This window comes from Haplochromis burtoni, unplaced genomic scaffold (genome assembly GCF_018398535.1).
Source record: "Haplochromis burtoni strain Fernald_Lab_line unplaced genomic scaffold, NCSU_Asbu1 Contig_158, whole genome shotgun sequence".
NCBI lineage: Eukaryota > Metazoa > Chordata > Actinopteri > Cichliformes > Cichlidae > Haplochromis > Haplochromis burtoni.
In genome coordinates, this window is record NW_024582519.1 from 730,636 (window position 1) to 756,114 (window position 25,479).

At 38.1% G+C, this 25,479-nt stretch overlaps 2 protein-coding genes across 6 annotated transcripts in view; both read right to left on the bottom strand.

Annotated features, from left to right (window-relative positions):
* Nucleotides 1-22,887, bottom strand: part of fam13a (family with sequence similarity 13 member A) — a 49,213-nt gene extending 26,326 nt beyond the window's left edge. For 3 of the 5 annotated variants that reach the window (XM_005932344.2, XM_005932345.2, XM_005932342.3), the window contains exons 1-8: nt 22,657-22,887; nt 18,919-19,114; nt 15,817-16,026; nt 13,725-13,905; nt 10,855-11,002; nt 8,299-8,391; nt 7,520-7,606; nt 2,370-2,614 (exon numbers count right to left, since the gene is read on the bottom strand). In XM_005932344.2, the coding sequence (XP_005932406.1) occupies nt 2,370-2,614; nt 7,520-7,606; nt 8,299-8,391; nt 10,855-11,002; nt 13,725-13,905; nt 15,817-16,026; nt 18,919-19,114; nt 22,657-22,683 (1,187 nt within the window). In that variant the 5' untranslated portion in view covers nt 22,684-22,887. The remainder of the gene's footprint in view (nt 1-2,369; nt 2,615-7,519; nt 7,607-8,298; nt 8,392-10,854; nt 11,003-13,724; nt 13,906-15,816; nt 16,027-18,918; nt 19,115-22,656) is intronic. The other 2 variants (XM_005932343.3, XM_005932346.3) reach the window with 2 other exon arrangements.
* Nucleotides 22,888-22,981: 94 nt separating this feature from the next.
* Nucleotides 22,982-25,479, bottom strand: part of zgc:154142 (uncharacterized protein LOC555481 homolog) — a 27,289-nt gene continuing 24,791 nt past the window's right edge. The window contains exons 24-25 of the mRNA XM_042225050.1: nt 24,556-24,716; nt 22,982-24,001 (exon numbers count right to left, since the gene is read on the bottom strand). Of these exons, the coding sequence (XP_042080984.1) occupies nt 23,792-24,001; nt 24,556-24,716 (371 nt within the window). The 3' untranslated portion in view covers nt 22,982-23,791. The remainder of the gene's footprint in view (nt 24,002-24,555; nt 24,717-25,479) is intronic.

Sequence of the window (25,479 nt, forward strand, 5' to 3'; positions counted from 1 at the left end):
GCACACTGCAATGTTCCTCACTCACACCTTTTTCCAACGGGCTTCTAAGAATCTCAGCGGTTACATCATGATATTCACTGAACCATGGCAACTCAACAGAAAAGCCAGTATGCATTCCCAGTGTGCAACAATGCAATGCTAAGAGAATAACAGCTTGTCATGACTCTGCTATGCTGGCTAGAGTGGCCTGTACGATGAATCAGGTTAATGTGATATATTTCAGGTACAGGTGACGGCCGGAGGCAAACAAACTTAGTGTATGGAGGATTCTGATACATACAGAAGAGAAAAAAAGCAAAGTGGACAACAAGTGGAGCTACTTCCAGGAACTCCTGAGAAGGATTATTTTGATCTTAAGTCTGTGGTGAAGACCCGGGATGGGAGCAGTTTGTGAAATGATGGGTGCATGTGTTAGATTTAATATGATACAACAACAAACAACGATGATGTGGTGCTCTCTTTACCATCAATTTGATGCAAACTAAACTGATTTCCCATTTTATTCCCTTAAAAAAGTATAGCATATTTTTAGGCATATTTTAATCAAACTTATCCCGGACAAGATAAATCTGCACTTTTCTTTTCATTTTAGCTAAACTGGATCTAAAACAGTTCAGGTCCAGCTGTGGTATAAGCAGCACTATGCTGGTGCAGACTTCTTTGACACATACCTACAGAAAGCGAGAGCAAGCTGCCAGCCTGGCATGAGTTACAGCTACAGACATGAAAACACAGATTTCTATTTGTGGAAAATTATCATTTTGACTTATATGGTAAAGCATTTTTTCACATGATAACAGAAAATTAAATTTCTATAAACACCACAAAAAAATACCACAGTGCAGTTTGTTAGACACGACTATAGAGCATCTGCTGCTTTCTTGCATTAGACATGGTGAAGTAATTCAAGTCTTTTGGCACATCGCATGTGCCTAATACTAAATACCAGTGAGTTCAGATTGCTGACGCACATTATGGAGGTACTCGGTAAACAGCCACCAGATACAAGTGGACCAGGAGAATTTTAGGGTGTGGGGAAAATCCACCTGAAGATTTATTCTCACTCTGACATGGTGACAAAAGCATTTGCCACCTTGGAAGCACAGAATGGTTTTAATGTATTCCAGGCATTTCTGACTCCAGCACCTGGGTTAATATAGTGCATGATCTTGGCTATATGTATATAAACCGTTGCAGCACAGTGCTGTGAAAGACATATCGCCCTTTTCCTGATTTCGTATCACTGAACTCACCGTTCCGAAAAAACCAAAACAAATGTGATTATTCACAGTTAATGAATATATTTCACATAGGGCAAGGCTTGGATAGCTTTTTTCCATTAATAAATGAAATTATCATCATTTACAAATGCGATTTTCTTATAATAAAATCTGTTTGATGATCTGAAACATGTAAGAAAAACAAATATCCCCGCAAAAGAATCAGGAAGGGGGCAAATACTTTTTCTGCTCATTCATAGGATGCATGGCTGTCTCTGTTTCTATGTTTGCGTGTCAAACTAAACTTTTATGTAACGCGTAAAAGGATCTTGTGATGACAAGAGTCAGACACTGATTGATGTTATACTAAAGGTCACAGAAGCCAAAAACGTCGTCACCTTTTTTTTATCCAAATACTTGGAAGCATCACATGCGACATGCTCATATCTTATAATTTGCAGTTTTTCCACTTCCCGCATCCAATTCTACGCACTTTTGATTTATCACTATGTAAAGAGAAAAACTGGGATAAATAGTAGCATGTTTAAAAAAAGGCTAATGTTAAATAGTATAGTAGTGATTTTTGGCCAACGAGTGAAGTTCAACTGAACGCAGTTCTACTCTAAACTCCGAGTTAAAGCAGAACCTCAACAACAGACACAGCTGCAGTCTTGCTATTCCAGGACGGCACTTAACACCAAGAGGTTTCCAGTTTCAGCTTCTTGTGACAGGCTGCTCTGCACGCCAAACAAACACTGCCACCGGGCTCAGGCTACAGGTTCTTTGGTTAACACCACATCGCATATGTTTATACAGGAGTCATGAACTATTTACCACTAAAAGAGCCCCTCCTTCATATTTCACTCCATAAGGTATCTTTTAATGTCATGCAGGCATCTAGCAGTGAAGTGTGTGGCTGTGTGTGTCACATGATTTTACACCAGTCATAAGCATCATGCAGACAATACTGTGATGCTAATAAAGTCATAAAACTGAAAGAGTGGCTGGCCACATTTTTCAGAGTAAATGAGCCTGGTTTTTAAACTCTTTTGAAAAACAAGATTCACAAATAACACTTTAAACATAAATCACACATAGCCATCGATAATGTTGTTTTTTTTTAATATAATTTACACCAGACACACTCACCTGCTGAGGCCCTTCATGCTTTCAGAGAGGCTGACGTCGTGAGGGTCGGCGTGGGAGGCAGTGTCTGAGGTGGCTTGGTGAGACATGGGTGTAGTTTCCATTGCTTCTGCGCTGGGGGTCCTTAGCTCTGAGGTCAGGGGCAAAACTATCGGTATGGAGAAAGGTTTTGCGTGGTAGGGCACCCTGGAAGAGAGGCTGGGTTGGGGGACCACTTGAGTCATGCTGTCAATTTTCCCTTTCCTCACCTGTGTCACAGAGAAAGGTGAGAGGTCTCGTGAGGGGAAATATGAGATAGCACGGGAGGCAACTGATACACTGCCGATAACATTTCTGTACAACCAAACACACAGAAATGCACACGTGACACCTTTGCTCAGGTTGCTATAAACTATAAAGCATGCATTCGAGGATCTTCTGGAAAAGGGTTAGGGAAAAAAGGAGCTATCTTATAAACCTTACCGTGCTGACTCTGAGAGGGTACAAACAGCGTGAGCCGTCAACTGTTGTATAGGAAAAGAATCTTAACCTAATTACAGCCACATTCTGAGAACTACCCTTTTTCATTTCCGAGTCACGACCAGCTAAACCAAGGAGAAACGTGTCGAAGAGCTTTCTTCTCGCTCATGTGGAGAGCACTCGCTGCTCATGCACACTGAAGCTGAATAGCTGGCTGTGGGGAGCATCAAATGGGTCTGACACTAGCTTAACTATCGATAATGGCCAGAAATATCCAACACTAAAATGGGCTTGTCTTTAGATGAGCGTGTGCAGGCTGAATTAAAAGGCTTTTTCGTCTTTGTACCAATTATCAGAGGAACATTTCCATTTTGGGGTTTAACTTAATGGGCTGTACAATAATCTATGGTTGCAGCAACCCATTTAGACATTTAGTCACTGATGCACTTAATGGGCAGATCATTGGGAACATTATTAGTCGAACAAACTTCTTTAGCTAGACCTGGTATGGATTTTGCCCCTCAGAGCTTTGTGATTGATTCAGCTAAATCGGTCGTTCACAGGGGAGGAAAAGGGGGAAAATAAATGTGGACATCAGCTTATTTTTAGCAAAGGATTGAAGCATGTTGCATCACACTCTGGGGAGACGTCATGGTGAGAGATGGTAGAAATGGGTGTTGTGTTAATGGACTTCAGTGTTTGGTAAAGGTAAGATGTTACCATAGCCTGGTTTCTCTATATTACTGTATTTCCTTACGTTCTGTGTTTTGATGTTCTACTTTTGTATTTTCCTTTTTTTGAATAAAAAGATATCTTTAGTGTTTATTTTTAATGTTCCTTTTACTACTAAACAACATCCAATTGGATAAATGAACACATAAATACATTTCTCCAGTCTTTAATAAAACAACTTTGTGTTCAAAAACAAAAAGTCATCCTGCTCACAGTCCATCACATTTCACAAGTTACTGCCCATAAAATCATAAACGTGACTCGACCTTGAGCACAATTTTGATGAAGACCATTGTGTGATAATTTCACTAAAATCTGACCAGCAGCCAATGATTCGTGTGAATTGAGGATGGACAAACAACTTACTGCCATGGCATGAGTTCATCAATTCTTCAGTTTTGGATTAGCTAAAAATTTAAACTGAATCGTGCTAGAAGCTTGTTGGTGACTAAATAGCAGCCACTCGTTATTAGGGAAAAATGCATATTCCACTACTGCTTAGAGAGCAGTTGTGGAAGTTGGCTGTTGCTGTAAAATTGACTCCTTGTGAATGCTTTGGCTGCTACAGGATTGCAGCGGCAGACTGTGGTTTGCACGGAAGCGACTGACTCTTCTGCAAACAGTTGTGCCATTAGAAACGTGTTGTTTATGGTACAACTTTTACTGTGAAAAGTGAGCAATCTCTGTTTGTTTTTTAGATTTTTTCTATTGCTCAATAAGTAGTTTGTGAGTGTTCCTTCCATGCAAACTCCAGTCAACAGCTACACTTTGCTTGTGTTGTAGAGAGGATTTTGGTGCAGCACCCTTTTTGAAATCAGTTTCACCTGGCGACAGCCTAGCAACTTCCAACTAGTCAGAGAATGTCCATTTGTGGCCAGGGGTTGCAGACTGGCCTGTAGGCCTGTGTGACTGCGGTTTTAGCCAGAAGATAACATGAAATCATGTTATATCTCTCAATAAAGGCACAGCCATACAAATCAAACAGAGGGCTAAACACCCGGTTTTGGTTTTGGCCTATGCATTTAGAACAAAAATCAGGAGCGAAAGAGACCAAAAATTCCTGACAAACCTAAATGAGGATATGACCTGGTTTCTAAATCATGGATTAACTTATAATTTGTGAGTAAAATCTCAAAAGACTTCAAACAAAGCCAAATGAAATATTTAGAACTCTGTGTTTTCTCTCTCTGAACCTGCTACAATAAAAAAGGAAGCTGTGGCTGGCCACAAAACAAGTACTCACTGAACTCTGTTTACTTGATGGTGCAACGTGATCCATACCTGTTCTTGCTTGCACAATTGCCACAGTCTTTTCTTATGAATGTTTTAAATGGTGGGTCTTCATATAAACATTTGAGCTTTAAAAGAAGAAAAGCGGGCATCTGCCAATTAAAAAAAAAAAGCACTCAAGCGTTTCTGTGATTTTCCACGGTGACAGTTTTGTTTTTTCAGCAAGAGGGAATAACTAATACTCTGCCAGTAACAGCTGTTTGTTTTACAGTCCAAAGATCATGTATGAGCATAAATGTGTTGGTCAAACAAAACACAAGTTTCAAGTTTAAAAGAGGTGTATGATAAATCTAGAAGATACAACAAACAGATTAAAGGCTCTCCAATTTAAGTAGGTGGGTGTGTTTTTCTTTTACTGTTAGACATAACCTGAGGCTAATAAAAAGTATTTTATAGACTGACAAGACTTTGTCCTTAGAGGACTTCAGAAACCTGGTGTAGCTCTGGTAGAAATGTGTGAGTGGAGATCATTTAAAAAACAAACACTTAATATGTTTTCTTAAGCAGTAAAGAAGCCAAACCCCTCCTAAGCTTAGCTTTATGGGGAAAGTGAGTTTTTACTGGAGGCTCTGGGAAACAATAGCAATAAAAGTTAATATTTAAAGTGACCATGAATCGCTTGATAAATTTTTAAGGTCAGTCTTTTATCTGTGAACACCATTTTAATTTTGAGAGGAAGTTAAGACTTCCAGGAAAGAAAGAAGGTGTACTTTATTGGTCCCCGTGGGGAAAAAAAAGGAATGGGATATTGTGAGCTTTTGTAATGAGACTCAGCAGCTGGACGTTCAGGTTGATGGGTTTAGTGGTTCATTGGCTCCTAAGCAAAAGACGTCACTAGTTTGCTGCTGATGGTCGAACATTTAAGTCGAACATGCTGTTGCTCTTAGCAACCATCAATGGGAAAGCTATACAGCTTTTTTTAGTGGTGTAAAGTATCTAAGTGCATTTATTTGAGTGCAAATTTGAGGCCCGTACTCTACTGGAGAATTGTCTTTATGAAACTCTACTTCTACTGCACTAGACTTCAGAGAAAATATTTGACTTTTTTCTTCCATTATCTATTACTTTGTATTTTAAAACTTCATAGAAACATAAAAAGTAGATGAAAAAAATAAATAAAACAAGCCAACAGTACAAACAAGTGCAGCTGATTGCTTTGTTTACACAAAACTGTATTTTGAGATTACTTCATTTGTCTTTTAGGCAACTGTATGAACATTTCATCATTCTACCCTCTTGAATGTGAGGGCTTCCCTGTTGACCTTCCTTTTTAGTAATAAGCACTAGTTGCATTCTTATACAGAGTACTCAGATATTACTTCAGACAAAAACAGTAAAATGATTACCTGAATACTTTGAGTTAAGCACAAATTAAAAAAGTTAATCTTGTGGACGCCATGCATCTGTAAATTATTACTGTGCTGCATTTTACAACAGAACCAATTGTTGATCTTTATTAATGATAATCAGGGTTGCCAAGCCTGCGTGCAAAAATCAGGCCAAATGCCATTCAAAACAAGACCAAAGCGAGCCCAGTGTTCAGACGCGGAGGATGCCAGAGACTGCTTTAGCACGTACGCATGTGTGCTCGGGTTGATTACTGGCATGTGATTATTTGACTTGATGTAATTTTTCACACAATAACACGTCTTAATAAAAGTCACATACAGATGTAAACTGGATGAAGCCAATTTTGAACAAAGTTTTTATAAAAACTTTATCTAAACACTAGCTAAATTCTTTTGTCACATTTGTTATAATAAAACTTTAAAGCAGCAGAAACCTGAAAAGCAATGAGCGAACGTTAACCTTCACTGGAAGTGTATTTCATTTGTCGCTTAGCTGTACACTGACACGCACAGACTGTGAAGCCAGAGACGAAGGTTGAAGTGAAACGTTTAAAAATACTCTTCAGTTTTCTACACAACCTCTGCTAGAAAGCAAAAAATTCTTTGCAGGGCACAAATGAAAGCAAAACGTCCTTCATCGGCAGATGTTTTTACCCTTCTGAGCTTAACTTGCTATCAGTCAGCGTTTCTTTTATCTCACAGTGACACAAGCTTGGATATGATAAACACATTTATGGCTTCAGAGCTTTGTTTAAACTACGCTCAAAACAAACAGCAAGATCATTTTAATGTGTCTCAAAGCTGAAACCAACCTTAAGAAAATTACTCTCATTGAACTGCACATGTGATAAAATACTAAATAATAATAATTTATCATTCAATTCAGCTGACTAAAGGAGAAATTTATACTTTACAAATACATCTTTCCAATAAATGATTCCTGAGCAGTTTGTAAAACATGTGCACAGACAGGAATTCTCCAGGGTTTTATTGCCCTTTTGCCCCTAATTGCCTATTTCAGTGTCGGGCCTCATCTGTAGTAAGACAGCATACCAAAGCCACTGTTTTTCTCTCTCTGCAAATAACTATGCCGTTGTTTCCTGTAGCAAATTGTCTTTATCAAATCATGTCACGTGACCAAGCAGAGGGCTTTAGGCATCGCAGGCAGTCTGAGAGATAACTTCAGGGTAATCAGCACTAAGGCAATACAGCAGATAAGAAGCCCTATAAATGTATATATGAAATATGAAATAAAATGTAATAAACTAGGAGGCCAAAACAACAGTGCAATTATTCATGCTGACACGTGGTTGTCTCTTGTACCTTCTTTTTTCTTGTTTTTGCATTTGGAGCGTTGGTGCAGGATTTCTTCGGAAGTTCTGCATTTCCTGTTTGGTTTAGGTGGCCAATCTTGAAAAGGTGTACACACAGATAACAGCAGACAATGAGATTTATAGTACATAGTAAAATTATCTGAATAACTTTAGAAGGTATGTATGAATGTAAACCACAGAAATAGCATTGCATTCATCAAGAAAGGTGTAAACACTTCAAAAAGCTGTTTTAAAACAACAGAATTTAAACAAAAAAAAGACAACTGAGTCACTAAAATAATTTTACGCTGCATCATAAAACTCCAGTGGGTGGTATTGTGAGCAGTGAAGATCTACAGCTGTTAATGTTTTAGAAGAATAAATGTTAATGCTTTTTAAATTTAGGTTGAACTTGGTCACCTGATAAGTTATCAGCAACAAAACGCAAACTACTAAAAAGGTCATCGTCTGCTTCACTGAGTGACAGGAAAAAACAATACATGTGGTATTGCATGTGGTATACGCTAGTCACTACACAATAACCCACACAGACGCACACAAATATAGCATTACAAAACAGCTTTTCCAAAACATGCCCATGTTGTGTTAATTGCGTCACACAGATTATAGTGCTGTTGTAAAAGCGACTATGTAAGGGAATTTAAAAGGTTCTTGGAAGGCAGACCTGGGAATGCCAGGCATAAACGAGAACACACACACTTCACACTGGACAGATTTCTTCTTTCATAACAGGTATGAATACATGCATAAACAAAGACACAAACACACAGGCTTTACTTTCATCCTAGTAAGTGGGGTTGTTGTCTTTGCATCGAGATGGCTGGATGAATTCTTTGTGTCTGCATCTGCCACTTGAGTCTCCTGGTACAAGAAAGAGGACAAAGGAGAGTCACATCTGTAATACACATCTTACATACAGCCAATTAACAAAAGAGGTAACGTCTCATCTTTAATAAAGGCCAGGAAGCTTTTTCTCCAGTCCTTATGCATGAAATAAGAATCTCATATATATAGTAGATGTGAAATATGTCAGGGTAGGTGGGTTCTGCTGTTGTGTTTTATCCTAATAGCTCCTATCAACACAGCTGAGCACAGATTTAAACAGCATGACAGTCTGCCTCCTCAAACACACACGATCACTAAAAACTGCCGTGCACACGTGCTGGCGGTCTGCGTTTTACAACTGGAAGTAAAGGCAAACCACCGATCATGTGTGCTATGTTCACAGGCATTGCAAGGAAGGTCAGGAGGTATGATGCCTCTGCAGGTCACGTGTGTGTGTGTGTGTGTGTGTGTGTGTGTGTGTGTGTGTGTGTGTGTGTGTGTGTGTGTGTGTGTGTGTGTGTGTGTGTGTGTTTTTGTGTATATGTGCATGTTTGTATGTTAGACAATCTTTTCTGGGTGAGGGATTTCCTACTGCTCATCAGTGTCTCAAGTGTCAATGCCCTTACAGGAATTCACAACACAGCACAGGTGCTTGTGATCGGATGCTGATATCACAAAAAAAGGACACGTCTTTAAAGTCTTTGCAGATTTAATTTTAGTGTTACAAGTAATCTGGACCTTTGGAATTTATTAAGTTGAATTTGATCAGGTCATTTGTAATGTTTGCTTTTTTTTCATGACACCACATAGGTCACAGACTCAAGACTTAATGGTGTTAAAAATGACAGGAGAGTGCTATGAAAGAAGAGGCTAAAGGTCAAAACAAGAGAGAGATCCCACCATCAGTAGCTGCTCATCAGATGGCCAGTGTCACGTTTCACACGCCCGACACAGGCATTAATCAACAATCGAGACACTGTTGATGTCTGCACACTGAGATAAAAAAAAAGGCTGGTCTCTAAATTCTGCTAATCATGAGATAGTGGTAAATGAAGCTGTTCTCAGTAAATATTCGGTAGGCTTCTCTACGCCACTCAAATATTAATTGGATCTTTAAACAATTAAATAATTAATAAAACATGTTAATGTTTTTATTAATTTGTTTGTTTACTGCATTCATATGCAGTCTCTTTGGGTGAAAATTGATTCATTCTATACTGAGTTACAGTTTATAGTGACTTTTATGGTGACAGACATATGATTAAGATAATACTGTTACACAACATAAAGCACAAATACTCACTGGATTGTCTGGGCAATACTTTGACACGTAGTTAAAAATACAGCTTTTTTTCCCTTTAGCTCACAAAATTTATACACAATGACACTTAATTTTGGACACCTGGAATATCTAAATTATTATACATTAATAATTTATAAATATGTCAACAACGTGTTTAAAACACGTCAGGGAGGAGGTAGAGATTTGATAGGGTGCTCTTGTCCAATATTTTCACGTGTGTGAGGGTGCACGGGTATGTTGGTATGGGTTTCCTTTGAGGTGTTACTGGGGTTATTGAAAAGGTGTATATGTGTGTATGTATGTATGGATAGATAGAAAGATAGGTATACATATAATTAATAAATAAATAAAAAATACATGTAAAATATAATGTAATTGTAAGGAGGTATTTCTGTAGTCTATTGATTACTTGATAGTGGAAAGGGGATGGGGTTAAATAAGCTGATGCTTCTTCCTGCTCCTTTTAGAACATGAAAGTTATTTGTGGTTGTGGTTGCTCGTTTTCCTTTCGTTTTGCTTTGTTTGTTTGTCTCTTTTGAATTCTATGTTGTTGTACTTTTTCAACATGTTCAAAAGAAAGATTCAATCAATCAATTAAAAAAAGCTAAAAATTACATTGTTGTTTATTAGGCAAATACCAAACTGAATTCATGTTTTTATACTCAAAGTCAGGGCCAGCCAACAGTAATTACATTTTAGCTTTAAAAATATAATTTCGACTAAACAGCTTGCATATGCTGGCGGATTAACCATTACAGGAACATAAAAATTATGTGGTAATTATGTGTATCTCATAAAAGAAATGAAATGGTGATGAAAATAAACCTGAATATCTACTGGCAAACCAAACCAGCTGATCAATAGACATCAGTCATCAAAGCAGACAACGGACAAAAACAACCAAGGACTGAAAACAGCCACCTGTTGATATAAGATCAATAATTCAATCATTTTTACCTTGACATTACACAAGGCTGCTTGTGTAAGCCATCAATCATCCAGGTGACTGGGCAGAAGATGATGTCATAGATGAAGTCATACTGTTTAAAGTGCATGGGCACGACATGTGAATCATTAAAGTTGTCTTACCAAACTGTAAAGCATTGCCCCGACCATCAACACTCATTTATTTCATGTAAACAGTGATCTGTTTCACATAAACACTACTTTCCGGTGCTTCTGTGAGTATACCGCACCTCGGCAATGATAGGCGATGCCTCTTCTTTTGCGTAGTCTTCTCTCTCTGTGTTGGTCTTAAAGATATTGTTGTAGTTCTGGATAAGTTTGGCCATGATCTTGTTACAGATGTTCTGGTCCTTAAGTGCTTCAAATCCAGGAGCCACGCTAAAATAAAATAAAATAAAGTAAAAGCAAAAAGATGACATTTAATTGAAATTCTTTAAAGGGAAAGGTCATTCAAATGAGCACCAAATAAATATCCATAAACACTAATGTGAGCACTTTACATTCAATGGCCAGTATGTTAGGTACACCTGTTCAACTCCTTATTAACACAAATATGTAATTAGCCAATTGTATGGCAGCAACTAAATGGTCAAGATGAAGTACTAAAGTTCAAATCACAAGGGCAAGAAAGCTGATTTAAGTGACTGATTGTTGGTGTCAGATGGACTTGTCTGAGTATTTCAGAAACTGCAGGGATTTTCAAGCACAACGGGTGAAAATGTTGTGTTGAATGCCTCAAGCTAACTCAAATAAACACTCATTACAACCAAGGTATGCTGAAGAGCATCCCCTGAACCCTGCATATTAGCTAAGAATGGGAAATGTAGGCTACAGTTGAGGTTAATCAAAATTCAAGCAGAAGACTCTTTAAACATTTCCTGGTCTGATGAAATTTGATTTCTGCTGCAACACTCTGATGCCAGGGTCAGAATTAAGCATAAACAAAATAAGAACGTGGATACATCCTGGTGTTGGTGTTACGATATGGTCTTTGCACACATAACATCCCGTTATGACCCAAGTGTACCTGTCTTCTGATTGCTGTTTCCAGCAGGACAGGATGCCATGTCACAAAGTTCACCTCATCTCAAACTGGTTTCTTGAAGCAGCGGTTTCAGTGAGTTCACTGTACTCAAAAAGCCTCCACAGTCACCAGATCTCATTCTATTGAGCACCTTTGCTCATTTAGCAAAAAGGTGGTCCGACCCAGGATTAATGGGAAGCATTAATGTTTATATTATGCCCTGTTCATGGATTTCTGTAAAGTAATAAGGAATTATGTGTAGTTTGGTAGAAAAAAAACTGTCACTTTCATTAAATTTAAGAAGAAATCAGACATCTGTAGATCTAAAGCTAACACCAAAACAACATAACTTTAATTCATGGGTGGACTATCCCTTTGAAACTGACTATAGCAGCAGCAGTAAAAGCAACAATCTGTATGGAACAAACGCAACTAAGCTGTAATCTTGATACTGACATAGAAAGTAAGTCCCCAAGTTGTCAGACTGAATCCAGCTTCTATAACAAGTTTGTATGATACTGCCGAACAGCTGTGTGAGATGTACACCGGGCTGTGGGCCTATCTGTAGGTCTAATTATATAACCTTTACACAGTCTGAAGAGAACAGACTGTACAGTATGAAAGAGTATCTATTACAGTGTCTCTTATATCAGTTTCCACGGGAATCCCGGCCTTAATTAATTAACCAATTTATCGCTGGCTATCAGTCTAGACAACACTACAGTTACATGGTATGGTCTTGTCTTGGTCTTGGTATGGTATGGTCTTTGCACACATTGAGTGAGTTATTATCAACCATCCCATTATGACCCGAGTGTATCGGTCTTCTGTTTGCTTTTTTCAGCAGGACAGGATGCCATGTCACAAAGACTGGTTTCTTGAATCAGCGGGTTCAATGAGTCATTGTACTCAAAAGGCCTGCACAGTCACCAGGTCTCAATTTATACAGCACCTTCGGGATGTGAAGACTGGGAGATTCACAACATGGATATGCAGCTCTTAGATCACAAAGGGGGTCCAGCCTACTACTAGCAAATACTATTTATTACTAACTAGTATAGCTTACTAACATTAAAACTGGCCACCGAGTAAGCCTATCAGAAAATTTAAAACTTGAGCTCAGAAGCCTGAGACACGGCCACATACTGTATAATTTATTTCTGAACATTTTCACATCTGCAAACAGGGTACCAAGCTGAACTTGTGCTTTGTATTTTAAATGCACAGCTAAATCAAACTGATTAGCTTTCTGAGTGACCTTTGTTAAGTCAGTTAATTGAAAAAAAACAAAACAAAAAAAAACTACTGACTGCCTTTAAAATTTGTGGTAACTTATATTTAATTTCTAATCATTCACTCTTCTGCTACCTCTGCTACTTCCTCACCCTTTATTTTTAGCACTTTATTCTTCAAAACATAAAATTTTTATGCTCTCCTGACAATCTGCTTCTCTACTCACTCAGTAAACTACAGCATCACCTTCTGGCCAAACACTGGATTTTTCACCGGATGCCTTTTCTGACGCAACCTTTCCATTTATCCAGGATTGAGGGCGGCACTAGGAGTCTATGTCTTGAATCAGGGATTTTTCACGTGTAATGCAATGTGACAGAGGCAGAGCCCTTGTTTATTAATCAGACTACAAAACTGGGGAATCAACACTGATTTATTTCATGTAAACAGTGAAATTACATGAAAACTCTGTATGAAAAGGCATTTATACCAAAATACACAACAAAAAACATAGAATCAGCTTAAAAAAGCATTTTTTTTTATGGAAATTCAAAGTATAAATTTGAATGTAAAATTCTCACATTTTTATAAATGAGGCACCAGGTACAGTGGGTGTAGTGGTTAGCACTGTGCTGGCTAACAGGAGGAGGTTGTGAGTTCAAATCCACAAGGCAAGCGAGGCCTTTGTGGATTGAATAAGCGGAAGAAAACTGATGGATGGCCAGAAGGCTGTGACTATAGCTTTCAGCAAGAAGAAATGCCCTCTTTCATGGAGTGATATGGTGCACAGGTGTGTATTTGGACTGTTTAACCACATCTAATCTAAAGAAATGTTTCACTCACTGGAACACGCTGGGTCCAAACACAGTAGCGAGGTTGAGGGCAGTCATGCGGTTGTCCTTGTGGCTGCTCTCCACAAGGGTGAGGAAGTGGCAGAGGTAGTGCAGGAGACTGTAGTGGACATCTGGAAGCTGCAGGAGAAGGTGTCTCACGTCTGCCCAGGTGTCATCATCACCACCACGCTCTACAGATACAAAAGGTTATAGGATTTTTTTTTTTAATTCAATGTGTGTAGTTTATGAAATCCCTGGCAAACAACCTTTAGTGGAAAGATTAGTAATGCACTTGTGCTTCAAGTTTTTCATTAACAAGGACATTCTGCTTTGGTCTGTTTACACAGAATTAATTAACAAAAATCCAAGTAAAATTCCAAGTATAATGAATACTATTACAGCCTATCTCCAGAAGGGAGTAACAGCTCAATCCATCATCCCTCTATAATATCTAATCTTGGGTTATGGTGACTTCTAATACCTGAGCATTACTGCCTCAAAATATGTTGATGCTATTACTGGGGGTACATAATTGGGTCAGAGGTGGATAAACGGATACGACTGCTGATCCCAAATGACTTAGTGACGCAAACGTTGTGAGTGTGCACTGTAGGTCTATGTGAATGTGCATGCATGCGTATGAATGTGGGTATGTGGGTACATCTGTCTCAGTTTGGAGACGGGCAGTAATCGCCCAGAGCTTTCACGGCTGCTCTTGTGACAGCTGAGTAAAGTTCAGATTCTGTGTGTGTGTGTCCACCTGTATGTTTATTATGGATGTATTTTAGGGCAAAAAAAAGGTTGTGCTTTAACAGATGTGTACACTGCACATAAACAGAGGAAACAGGACACAGGGGCACAATACAAGAGAAAGTAACACCATGCATGAAGGTATACTAGAAATTAAAGATACTAATTTAAATGAGAATAAAAATGTATTAGTTGTTGTTATTTATGTAGTGTTTAAGATCTTGACTTAACCAAAATAGGGTCTGGTGTTTCTACAGAAAGAGCTGATTAGAGTATACCTCTCGTGTTGCATGCATATGTACATACAAAATGTAACCATATACACTAGGTTATCATATACTTTTCTGTGAGGTCTGAATTTCTCCTTCAGCAGAATTAGAAAAACTTTCAGTTGTTGCAAAAACATTATAATATAATATTTTTAGCAGCTCTGGGAAAATATAGTAGAGACATAGCAAAAGCATTATAGACAAATATGTGATGAAATATAGCTCAATGGTACAAAGTTATTTAACTTAACTATACACAAAGAAGAGACAACAAAAGTGTTGACTACTGCCATTAAACACTGATAATCAAAATCATTTATTTTTCTTTTAATTTGAAATAAAAAAGATTAATACCAGTCTTAAGTTCTTTGATTTAAATCTGATAGCAATAGCAACTTTTTTTAATACTTCTAAAAGTTTTGTCATGTTAAAATGTGTAATGCAGAAAATCCTGGCATTCAGAAAGATTTAATAACCAACTGCTTGGGATTTTCTCTGGATAAAATAATGAAACACGCCTGGTAGAAACAAAACAGTTTAACAAAAACCAGCAAAATAATCTTATTCTCCAGTTATTGTCAGGAGCAGCGTCACTACTCAGGCCGACATTCATGGGGTCTATGAAAGCAAAGGGAATGCAGCAGATAAAGTATACACCACTCCCATCAAACGGATTAAACCTAGCACTGAAGCTGGGAGCGATCGCAGATGCTTTTCTTGCTAAATGACTCACTTTACCTTTTATGACCTCAAAGGTTTATTACCAGAAAAATCTGGCCCATCACCCTTCATATTACCACCCTCTCTCACAAGCAAACGCAGCATATAAATGCTCCGCCTGCTGTAGACGACTGCGCGGCTAATCGTAAAATTCACCAGCTAAAGATAGTCTTGCTGATCATCCAGTCAGTCATGACCCAGATCTACATTACACTGGAGAGGTGTATCCAATAATATCGACATGATCACATTTTGCCAGTCAAAAAAACAAAAACACTGACCCACACATGTTGCAGGATAATTTTTATACACTGCCTATAAAAAAAATAGCACAAAAGGTAGGACTACATGTTGGTGATTTACCTTGGTAGTGCTGTATTAGTGCCTGCTGGACTGTCATGACTACCAGACCCCCGGGGAGATCTCTCAGGTACTGTTTGAGCAAGCTGGCAACAGTACAGGAATCAGATTCAGAGAGCAGGTTCACATCACCACCACCCTCCAAATGCTGCTTCAGGGTCTCCACAGCACGGACGTTTCCATTTACCCTGAACAGACCTTCCTGATGCAGTGCTGGAAGAGTTAAGAGACAAAAAATATTACAAATAAAGAAATCCTCACTTACAAGGTCTTGAATGATCAGTCCCCATCTTATCTTATGACCTCAAAGTACCATATCACCCTAATTGAGCACTGTGCTTCCTGAGCCTGATTCTGCCAGAGGTTTTTTCCTGTTAAAAGGGAGTTTTTCCTTCCCACTGTTGCCAAGTGCTTGCTTAAAAGGGGCAGTCTGATTGTTGGGGTTTTCTCTCGTAATATTATAGGATTTTTACCTTAAAATATAAGGGGGCTTGAGGTGACTGATGTTGTGATTTGGTGCTATCCAAATAAAACTAAACTAAATCATTATTAAAAATATTTTATTTTTCTTAAATAGTAAATGTAAGTTTAATGTAATTTTTCCTTCCAGACTTTACATTCTCAGAGAATATAGAGCAATTTGCAGATTTGCACTGTAACCATGACTTGCAAGGATCTTTTCTGACCCACTGTTACATCCTGGCACTGCTATCAAGTCTGAATTTCCTTCATGTAAAGGCACTTTTGTGACCAACAAGTGAAATTGTGAAAAATATAAAATCTAAAGGTTTATCTGTTAACCATCTTTTTATTTTTTAATTCTTTGTATTGAGAAGATCAACAACACACTGAGAAAAAAATAGCAAGTGACATTCTTATATATGAAAATTTTAATTTAGTGTAACTTAACAGATACTAGTAAGGAATATTTTCCTTTTACTTTATTGCCAAACTCACAATTAGCTGGGTTTTTTTTGCATGCCATTTTAGTATTAAATAACTACACTTTTGTATTTGCTGTTAGCATTATCACTATTTTTAATTAGTCTAAACGCACTAAGGCCATAGTAATGCTTTCTTTGTGAGTATTTATTACACAGTGTGCTGCGGGGAAAAGCCTGTTCTAACGTTTGAGTCTAAGGTTTATTTTTTAGCACCTGGCGGCTTTTTTACTTCTCATCCGTAAATAATCTGCTCTTTCACGTGATTCAGTTTATTTTGAAAAATCTCAACAGGATCTTGAGCTTTATTGTGAAAGGTTTATGTGGAACATAAACAAGCGGACACGCAATGGTTTTACCATCGTTGTTGCTAACGACAACGCATAAAAACAGGCGCTTGTCCATCCCTAGTGTGGTTATATTAAATATAAGAGAAAGAGAGAACTTTAAGAAATTAATATAGCCACTACAGTGACCATCAAAACCATGACAAAATATTGCCGTAAACAGTTTATTTTGCGACACCACGAAACAAAGGATAGCATAAAATGAAACGATAAAAGTTTTTATATCGTCATCATATCATATGAACAGCCCTTGTCTGTGAACATGAAATTAGCAGCTTAGATTTGTGTTAATAGCTGTCAGTGTTTTGTTTTTGGTATCTGTTTTGATTATGTTGCTAGTTAGCGTTGCTAAGTGCTTGCTAAAACCTTAACAACTGTCTTTTGCCTTATCAACGCCTGTTGCTAACCTTACTTTGTCACACTTAGTATTTTATAACAAAATAATAATAATAATAATACTATGATAAAATATTTAAAAAAAAATCTTACTAAAAGATTTCAACTCATGTTGTAGACCCTTGAAGTTTTGTTTTTAACAGCTAATAAAATGGCACACTAATACCCATAATAATAGGAGTAGTTATTTGGAACTATTTTCTGGCCAAATAATACTATTCAGAAATAAGTGACAGCGTTATTCACTGGATTATACATTTATTTCTTAAAAATAAATAAACAAAACAAAACAAGAACCAATTAAAAAAATTAATTGCTTTAAGCACTACTTGCAAAAATGAAATTTGTCCTTCAGGGTGACTTAATGGAGGAAGAAATCTCAAAGGCCACATCCACAGCTCTAACATGTAGGCTATCTATGTTTGTTGGCCCATAAGGAATTATATTATTTCCCTCCACGCTTACCTTACCTGGTTATGAGACAGCCTTTAAATACATAGGCCAGTGAAATGATTGCACAGCGAGTTTAAGTCAAATTAAACACACTCCAATAATTGCTTTAAAAGAGGCCTATGTTTTCAGTTGACCTGAGTAGGATATCGTTTTCTTGTAGGGACATCTAGTGTTCAAACAGAAGAACTACAGAAAATAATGTAGGTTAATATAGAAAATTTACAAGTTCTGTTTTGTTTTTTTAACTATGCGTTATGGTTGATCATTTTATATATTAATATCTATATACATTTTTTCTGGAGAAATCTGTTGGCTGATCGTTTGTCAAAGCAAGAGCTGTGGATTTGTGTGATTATATTTATTTATTTAGCAACAAATTTGCTTTTTAAATTGTTCGTCTCATTGAAAACTATACATGTTTAGTCTCTTTTGTTTTCTGTATATCTGGTTTTTAGATGATGATGATGGAAACTTGTGCTTGTGAAAGTGATTCAACTTTGCATTGTTTTTGTCTGTAGCAAATTAAATGATGAAGTATTAAAATGATTGTGGCTGATTATCAAGAGTAACTAATTGAAGAGTGAGATGGCAAGTCTGTGAGAAATATTAATAATGCATGCAATGACAAAAAAAACATTTAACTCTATTTCAGTAGTCTAGTAAAGTTGCTCTGGTCTAATTCTTATCCGGCTCATATTAACGAGACTCAGAGGATTGACATAATGAGGTTTCTGATTATTGTATAACTGTATGATTTATTTAGAACAAATTATGTAATACAAGAAAACCTAGGTGGCACTATAAAGCTGTATTTATGTAATGACACCAGTAGGATTGGATATTCAAAAATGTATGTGCACCATCTTCTCAGCATGCAAGACCAACTGTATTCAGCAAAAACTCAAAGAAATAAAAGATAGCCAAAGGTTGCACTTCTCCTCCAGTGCTCTCATGCATTTTTGCCTCACCATGCTTGCAGAGATGCTCCACCATCCTCCGCACCACCAGAGGCACTCCATCCTCCAGCAGCCCCTGGTTTCGCAGCTCAAACAGAGACGCTCCAAACACCTTGGTGTGCTTGGGTGCGACTATCCTGGGTCTCGGGATGGGCATCTGGACCATCTTCTTCATGTCTTCTTTAACCTGCACCGCCGCCTTGTTGTGCTGCAGGGAGAGCAGACAGCAGCAGTCAGACACTGACACTATGGAAACAGAGACAGACATCTTTGTAGACATCTGTTACACAGGAAAGCGCACTTCATCCCAAAGAGTAGAATGTGTGTGCTGCTGCTCATGAAGTGGCTGACTACACTCAGAGCTCTTTCAGTCACTCTGCCATGCTCTTACAGGACACCGTGTGCTGAGAGCTGCAGGGAAGATAAAGAGGAGAGCTGGCTGTGCATGAGTTGCTACGACAAATATCAGGTTACCTCGCAACACATCTTTGGTTAAAGACATTGCCAGAGTGACACGCACACACATATATACACACACACACATGCACAAATAGGCATATGAGCACATATTTAGAGAAGCACATGTGGTATATGCTCAGCTGCCAGGAATCTGAATGATAGTAAGGATATCAGATCAGACTGATATAATACCTTAAGAGGAGAGGCTCGTTGTACTACAAGTAAAATTACATTTTCCATTGCTAATCTCATTGAGAAATAAATACAAAATATAACATGGAAAAACATATTATTACATTTTCTGATTTGCTACTTATATATAATTGTTTACTTCACATAGGCTATTCAATACATATAGATATAGACCCATATGTCTCATTTTATATATGATTATCAAATTAAATAAAGGAGTAAATAGAGCACCATTTTTCTTTTAGGAGTACCAAAAAATACTAACAGTACTGAGGTAACTAAGAATTGAAGTTAAGTACAGCATGCGTTTTGATACACTTAGTTAGGTTTTACACTTTATGTGCTCTTAGCCAAGCTGAGCCAATTCAAAACCTGAATATGATGTTTACCTGGTAAGATACCGAGGCAAACAGCATCCCCATGGTCTCTGTATCTGCATACAGAGACTTTAAGATACACTTGCTTGTTGTCTGTCTCTGAGAGCAAACCATAACTTTCCAGCAAATTACTCATTCATTTAGCATATTTACAGTCCTGAGCAAAAGTCTTGAGTCACTCCATATTTCTTTAATATTTTGCTTCCAAGGAGCCAAACTTTCTTTTACATTTTTAACATAATCTTAATCTTTGCACATCGGCTGCTTTTTCACTCATTTTCAGTCCTTGTACCTGAGCATTTTCAGAGGAATTTATTTATTTATTTTTTGTTAAACTACTCATCTGATGATGAAACAGGAAAATCCCAGCAACAACCTGACAAAGGACCTGAGCGATGTGTCTGGTCGTTTAGTATAGCCATCTACCGTTCACTGAAGCCTCATCAGAAATAGTCTCAGTGGAAAGACGACTGTCAGGAAGCCATTCTTAAGGAAGGGGAGCAGGGCAAAAACGATGATGATGTATGCCAAATTACACAAAATCTGGACTGAAAAATGAGGGGCAACAGATGTGATAGACTGTTGTGAACATGCACTGTTATTGTTTGGGGCTGCATTTCAGGGATCTTGTCAAAACTGATGGAATTCTGAACAAAGAAAGTACCATCAGATTTTCATCCACCATGCAATAACACGTGGAAATCATCTGACTGGCAACGGCTTTATTTTTCAGCATGTCAACGATCAGAAGAGATCTGGGTTAAAATGTGGCTACAATAAGGTCCATAGTGGCACGGTGGTTGTAATATGATTTTTTTCCCCTTTACTCACCACTTGCTAAGACACAGAAGCTAGAGTCATCTGCTGATTAAAACCCACCTCACAGATGGTGCTAAGATGGGTAAGGAGACAAAATCTTTAGCGTGGCAGATGCTCCGACTGTGTTAATACAACATACATTATCACTTAAATCAGCATTTATAAAGGCTGTACACGTCTTAATAGTTGCCAGACACGCTAAACACAAACTATCTTCATTAATCTTTAGATTTTCCGCTTGCACAAATGATTGTTTATGTATATAATTGAGTTTATGTGGCCATAGTTGGACCTCTCAGAGTTACAGTCTGGGCTCCTGTGCTACTACTACTGCAGGTGTTAAGGAGTTAAGCTGGTCTGAGCTAAGTCTGACTGTGAGACTGACTGTAAGGGGCCCAACGGAGCAGATGTCCCACTAAATCTTCCTTTACTATCATCATCATAGTAGATGATGATGATAGAATATCCCGGAGCAGACAGAAATGAATCGCAGTCTTACTCCTGAATTCACACAGTAGGAAAAAACTGAGATGAAAAGTTTTATAGCAGGTTTTGGGGTTGTTTGTTAAGTTTCCCCTCAGCAATTTGAATGCAAACACAATCGCCTCCATTGTTGCTGGGATTCAGCCAAAGATGCTCGTCCCCTCCTTTGTTTTTAAGATATTTTCACACTTCAACATCTGACAGTGAAAAGGAAACTTATTAAGTAAACTTATTGACAAGGACCTGGGGGAAGGAATTGTTTCCCCTTGCTTCAGAAGTGTCTCAAACATTTTCTGTGGGAATCCTTTGGTTTCGACACTTTGGGTGAGTGAAATCTTTTAGAAGTATTGTCCTGTAAATAGACTGCTAACGGTCGGTACAACCCATCTAGCATAGGGGTGTCGAACTTAAGGTCCAGAATCGGCCTAGCAGACTCCAATCCGGCCCACTGGAAGGCTTCAGAAAATGTGAAGGAGGTGAAAAATTTTGCACTTTTAACTTAAGTTTCATAAATTTTATAGCCTGTCCTGCTGACAAAGACTCCCTCACAGTCATTCATACTACACCAATGTAATGAAGTAATACATAAATAATTTAAATGTGGAAAAAAATGTGATGTACTGTTGGAACTGCAATTAATTTTCTTATACTGAGGGGATTAAATGTGCAGTTAAACTACTTTACAATGACTTTACACTCGTCCTGCTAATTTAAGATGTGGCCCACAATGCGAAATGACTTTTCCAACCCTGTCTTGTCTTCTACTTGCTCATGAAGGGGATAGCAAGCCCAAGCATGTGCCCTTCTTTTCCTCCACCCCCCACCTCCCTTGTCCCTCCCTCCTTCCCTGTCTGGGTGGCCATTGAAGCAACTGGCAGCAAAAGCACCACAGGAACCCTGAAGCAACAGCTCCAGAGCTCACAGTTACTACTGCAAGAAGAAAAACATTAAATAAAATAGAATATCCCGGTGCAGTGCTGGTGACAACTCTTATTTTCATTCGGCAAAATTTCTGGAAGTGATCACATGCTTGGAAAAAATTACTGGTGTTGACTGAAAACATAAAACATAAAGTGTTTCTGTTTTTTTTGTTTTTTTTTACAGTTGTTGTTTTTTAAAGATGCTAGAATAAATTTACTGTTGCCCTACAGTAAGAGGAAGTACTTTCAAGCAAGTAGATTGGTCATTACAGCCCTATGAGTCATGGCTTTTTGGTAATAAGTTAGCTGAGGAAGGGAAAGTTAAGATTTACTTTAGGAAAGGAATATTTGTCCCTCCAGGACATTTTAAAGAGACAACACACCCCATCACAAATGAGTTTGTAGACAGACACTGAGCAGAACAGTCCCGTTATATGTTCTTCAGCTCTTAATTACAGGTCGATTAGGAAGTCAACTCAAGCTTTGTAGTTTCCACTCACACAGATGGTCATAGCTCCTGCCCCCATTCTCCCACAGAAAAAAACGCCGGCACTCCGGGGAAAGATGAGGAGAAAAAGTACAGCTGGCTCCCCTCCTCCGCTCCTCACTCTTTTCCAGGACACACTAGACTTTTCCCAGGGCTGGGAATCTTTTGCGCCTCACACTGAGCCATTCAGATACTCTAAAAAACACATATAATCCAACCAAGGGGGGAAAAAAGTCTGAGGAAGTCCTGTCACTACCGGCAGACCATGAGCACAGATTAGAGCTTGTCTCTTTCTCTCTTCCTCCCTCTTCATTCCCCCCCTCCTCTCCTTCTCCTAGGCTGAAATCTGAGCCGAGTTTTTTCATTGGCTCAGAGGCCTGGTCATGTGATCAAGGGGGGTTAAACCCCCAAAACTTTAAATATGTGCTGCAACATTCATCTACCAGAGAACAGAGCTAATCAGTGACTGGTAGAGCAATGAAGTAATGTTTTACTCAACGCTGTATTAAAGTGCACGCAAAAACAGGAAACGGCTTCAGAGCCTCATGTAGTTTTATCAGACCAATGGTGATTTTTGTATTCTATTATTTGCAGCATCTAAAATTTAAACCAACCTTTTATTTTTTTGTTCTTTGATGTCCTTTTTCTTTTTCTTTTTTTACGTATGGTTGTGGACTGAATATAACAGATAAACAGCTGGTCAGAGAGTCATTAAAACACAACAAGACAGTGGCTGGCAAATTAAGTTATATAAAATGACCATTAATTGTTATTAACCTTGATTTTTTTTAACACTACACTTTTTATTACAGTTAAAATATTCATTTTGAACACAGAACTATAAAGTAAAAGGAAACAGTAACTGCAAGCTTTATAGATATGTATTTTTTATTTATACATGATATATTTATTTATTATTTTACAAATTATTTTACAAATATTTGCTTAAATATAATTTGCTTAAAATGTTCAGCAGTGTTTAATATATAGAAACGTACAAGCAATATGTTATTTACTAAATTATTTTACGGGGCGCAATGCAACCTTGTAGGTTGGTGCTGCTGGTCAGCATTTGTTACATTCAGGGGGTTTTAAAGAGAAAAAAATAAATCTAAACATGGAATAATCTCTACCTAAAGATGTCAGCTTTACAAAGCTTTTCTGCTTTCATAAATATACTTCTTGATGTTGCTGTCGATCCAGTCACTGAAGGCGGAAACGCGGGTAAACACTGATGGTTTCTTGTCTCTGATGCAGCCCTGAGCTCCAAAGCTGACGATGCCGTGCACCTCCCAGGTTGTATTTGTTCCTCCAGCAGCAGTGGCAGCTGTGCAGGCGAGGGGACCGCCGGAGTCACCCTACCAGGAGACAGCGGGACAAAGAAATCAGCAAAGATCTACTTATGATGCACTGCAGAACATTAGATTTTGGCAGCTGCTGTAAATCGTCTCTGTGACCTTGAATTTGTAGAAGTCAGTCTTTATTAACAGCCTGACAAAGTATTCATTAGGCAAATGTCAGAATCGTGCTTTATGAAGCTCCTAAAATGTAAAACGTCCCATTTTTCACATTGCTGCATTTCTAGCAGCTGCTCATTAACGCTGGCAAATAATGTTTCTGTGTTCTTCTGTCTAATTACGCCTGCAAACTGGGCAGCAGCCATTGAGATCAAGGCTGAATGACCGCAAACAAAAACGTTTCCAGGGAGCTGCATAAAAGACGGAGAGAGGCGGACACACTTACGTAATGTTTTTAAATAACTCGGAAGGAATTTAAACAATGAACAACAGTCTCATCGTCTCCTAACAACTTTCAGTCTATCCATTTAGATGATGGATGTATTGATATATTGTCCAAACGTCAGTGCATCCTTAATTCAAGCAAATACTCTTTTCTAAATGTGTCGTCAAACCTGACAGGCTGACTTGAGCTCATCTGGGGACTCGTAGCCGGCACAGATCATGGAGGGCCTGAGGGTGTCCCACCAGTAAGCAGGCTTACTGCAGGTTTCGAAGTCGATAACAGGCAGCGCTGCCTGATTAAGCTTCTCGGCCACTTTAGGGAACAGGTTACCTAAATATAAGAAGAACAAATTAAAATCTTTACATCATAGAAATTTCAGAACATAACACAAACATGTTTACACTAATAATTTTGTTTTACATATTGTATCACTAAATCTAAAGTCATCACTACTGCTGGATGCCAAAAAGTGGGGTTTTTATGTGTGTACCCCCTTGTTTTAACAAGAGGGGACCTCCAGCTGAACCAGGCTCAGGGAGGCAACAATGAGGAAGATAGAATGAGGAAACAGGATCCTACAGAGACTAGGAACAACAAACATCATAAAAAATGAATACAAAAGAAAGTAGACAACAGTTAATCACATAGTGGGGATTGGAAATTAAATAGCCTGAGCCTATAGCAGCATAAGTAAGAATAGCTCAGGGTCACTGATCCAGCCTGACGTTTCTGGGCAGAGACTCAATTTAGTGTAGTATTGGCTTTTTTAGACTATCAGAGTGCATTTAAAATCAAACACTCAAGATGTAATTGAACTGTAAACGTTCAGCTTTAATTCCAGGGGTTTAACAAAAGCATTGCATTAACTGTTTATGAACTACAGCCACTTTTATAAATTGCCCTGTATTTTCAGAGGCTCAAAAGTGATTGGACAATTGAAAGTTGTTATTTCTTTCTTTTCTTTCTGTTGTGTTTTTTATGACTAGTTTCTAGGGGTGCAACGATACTCGTATCGATATTGAACCGTTCGATACAGTGCTTTCGGTTCGGTACGCATATGTATCAACAATACAAAATTTGTAATTTATTTTAT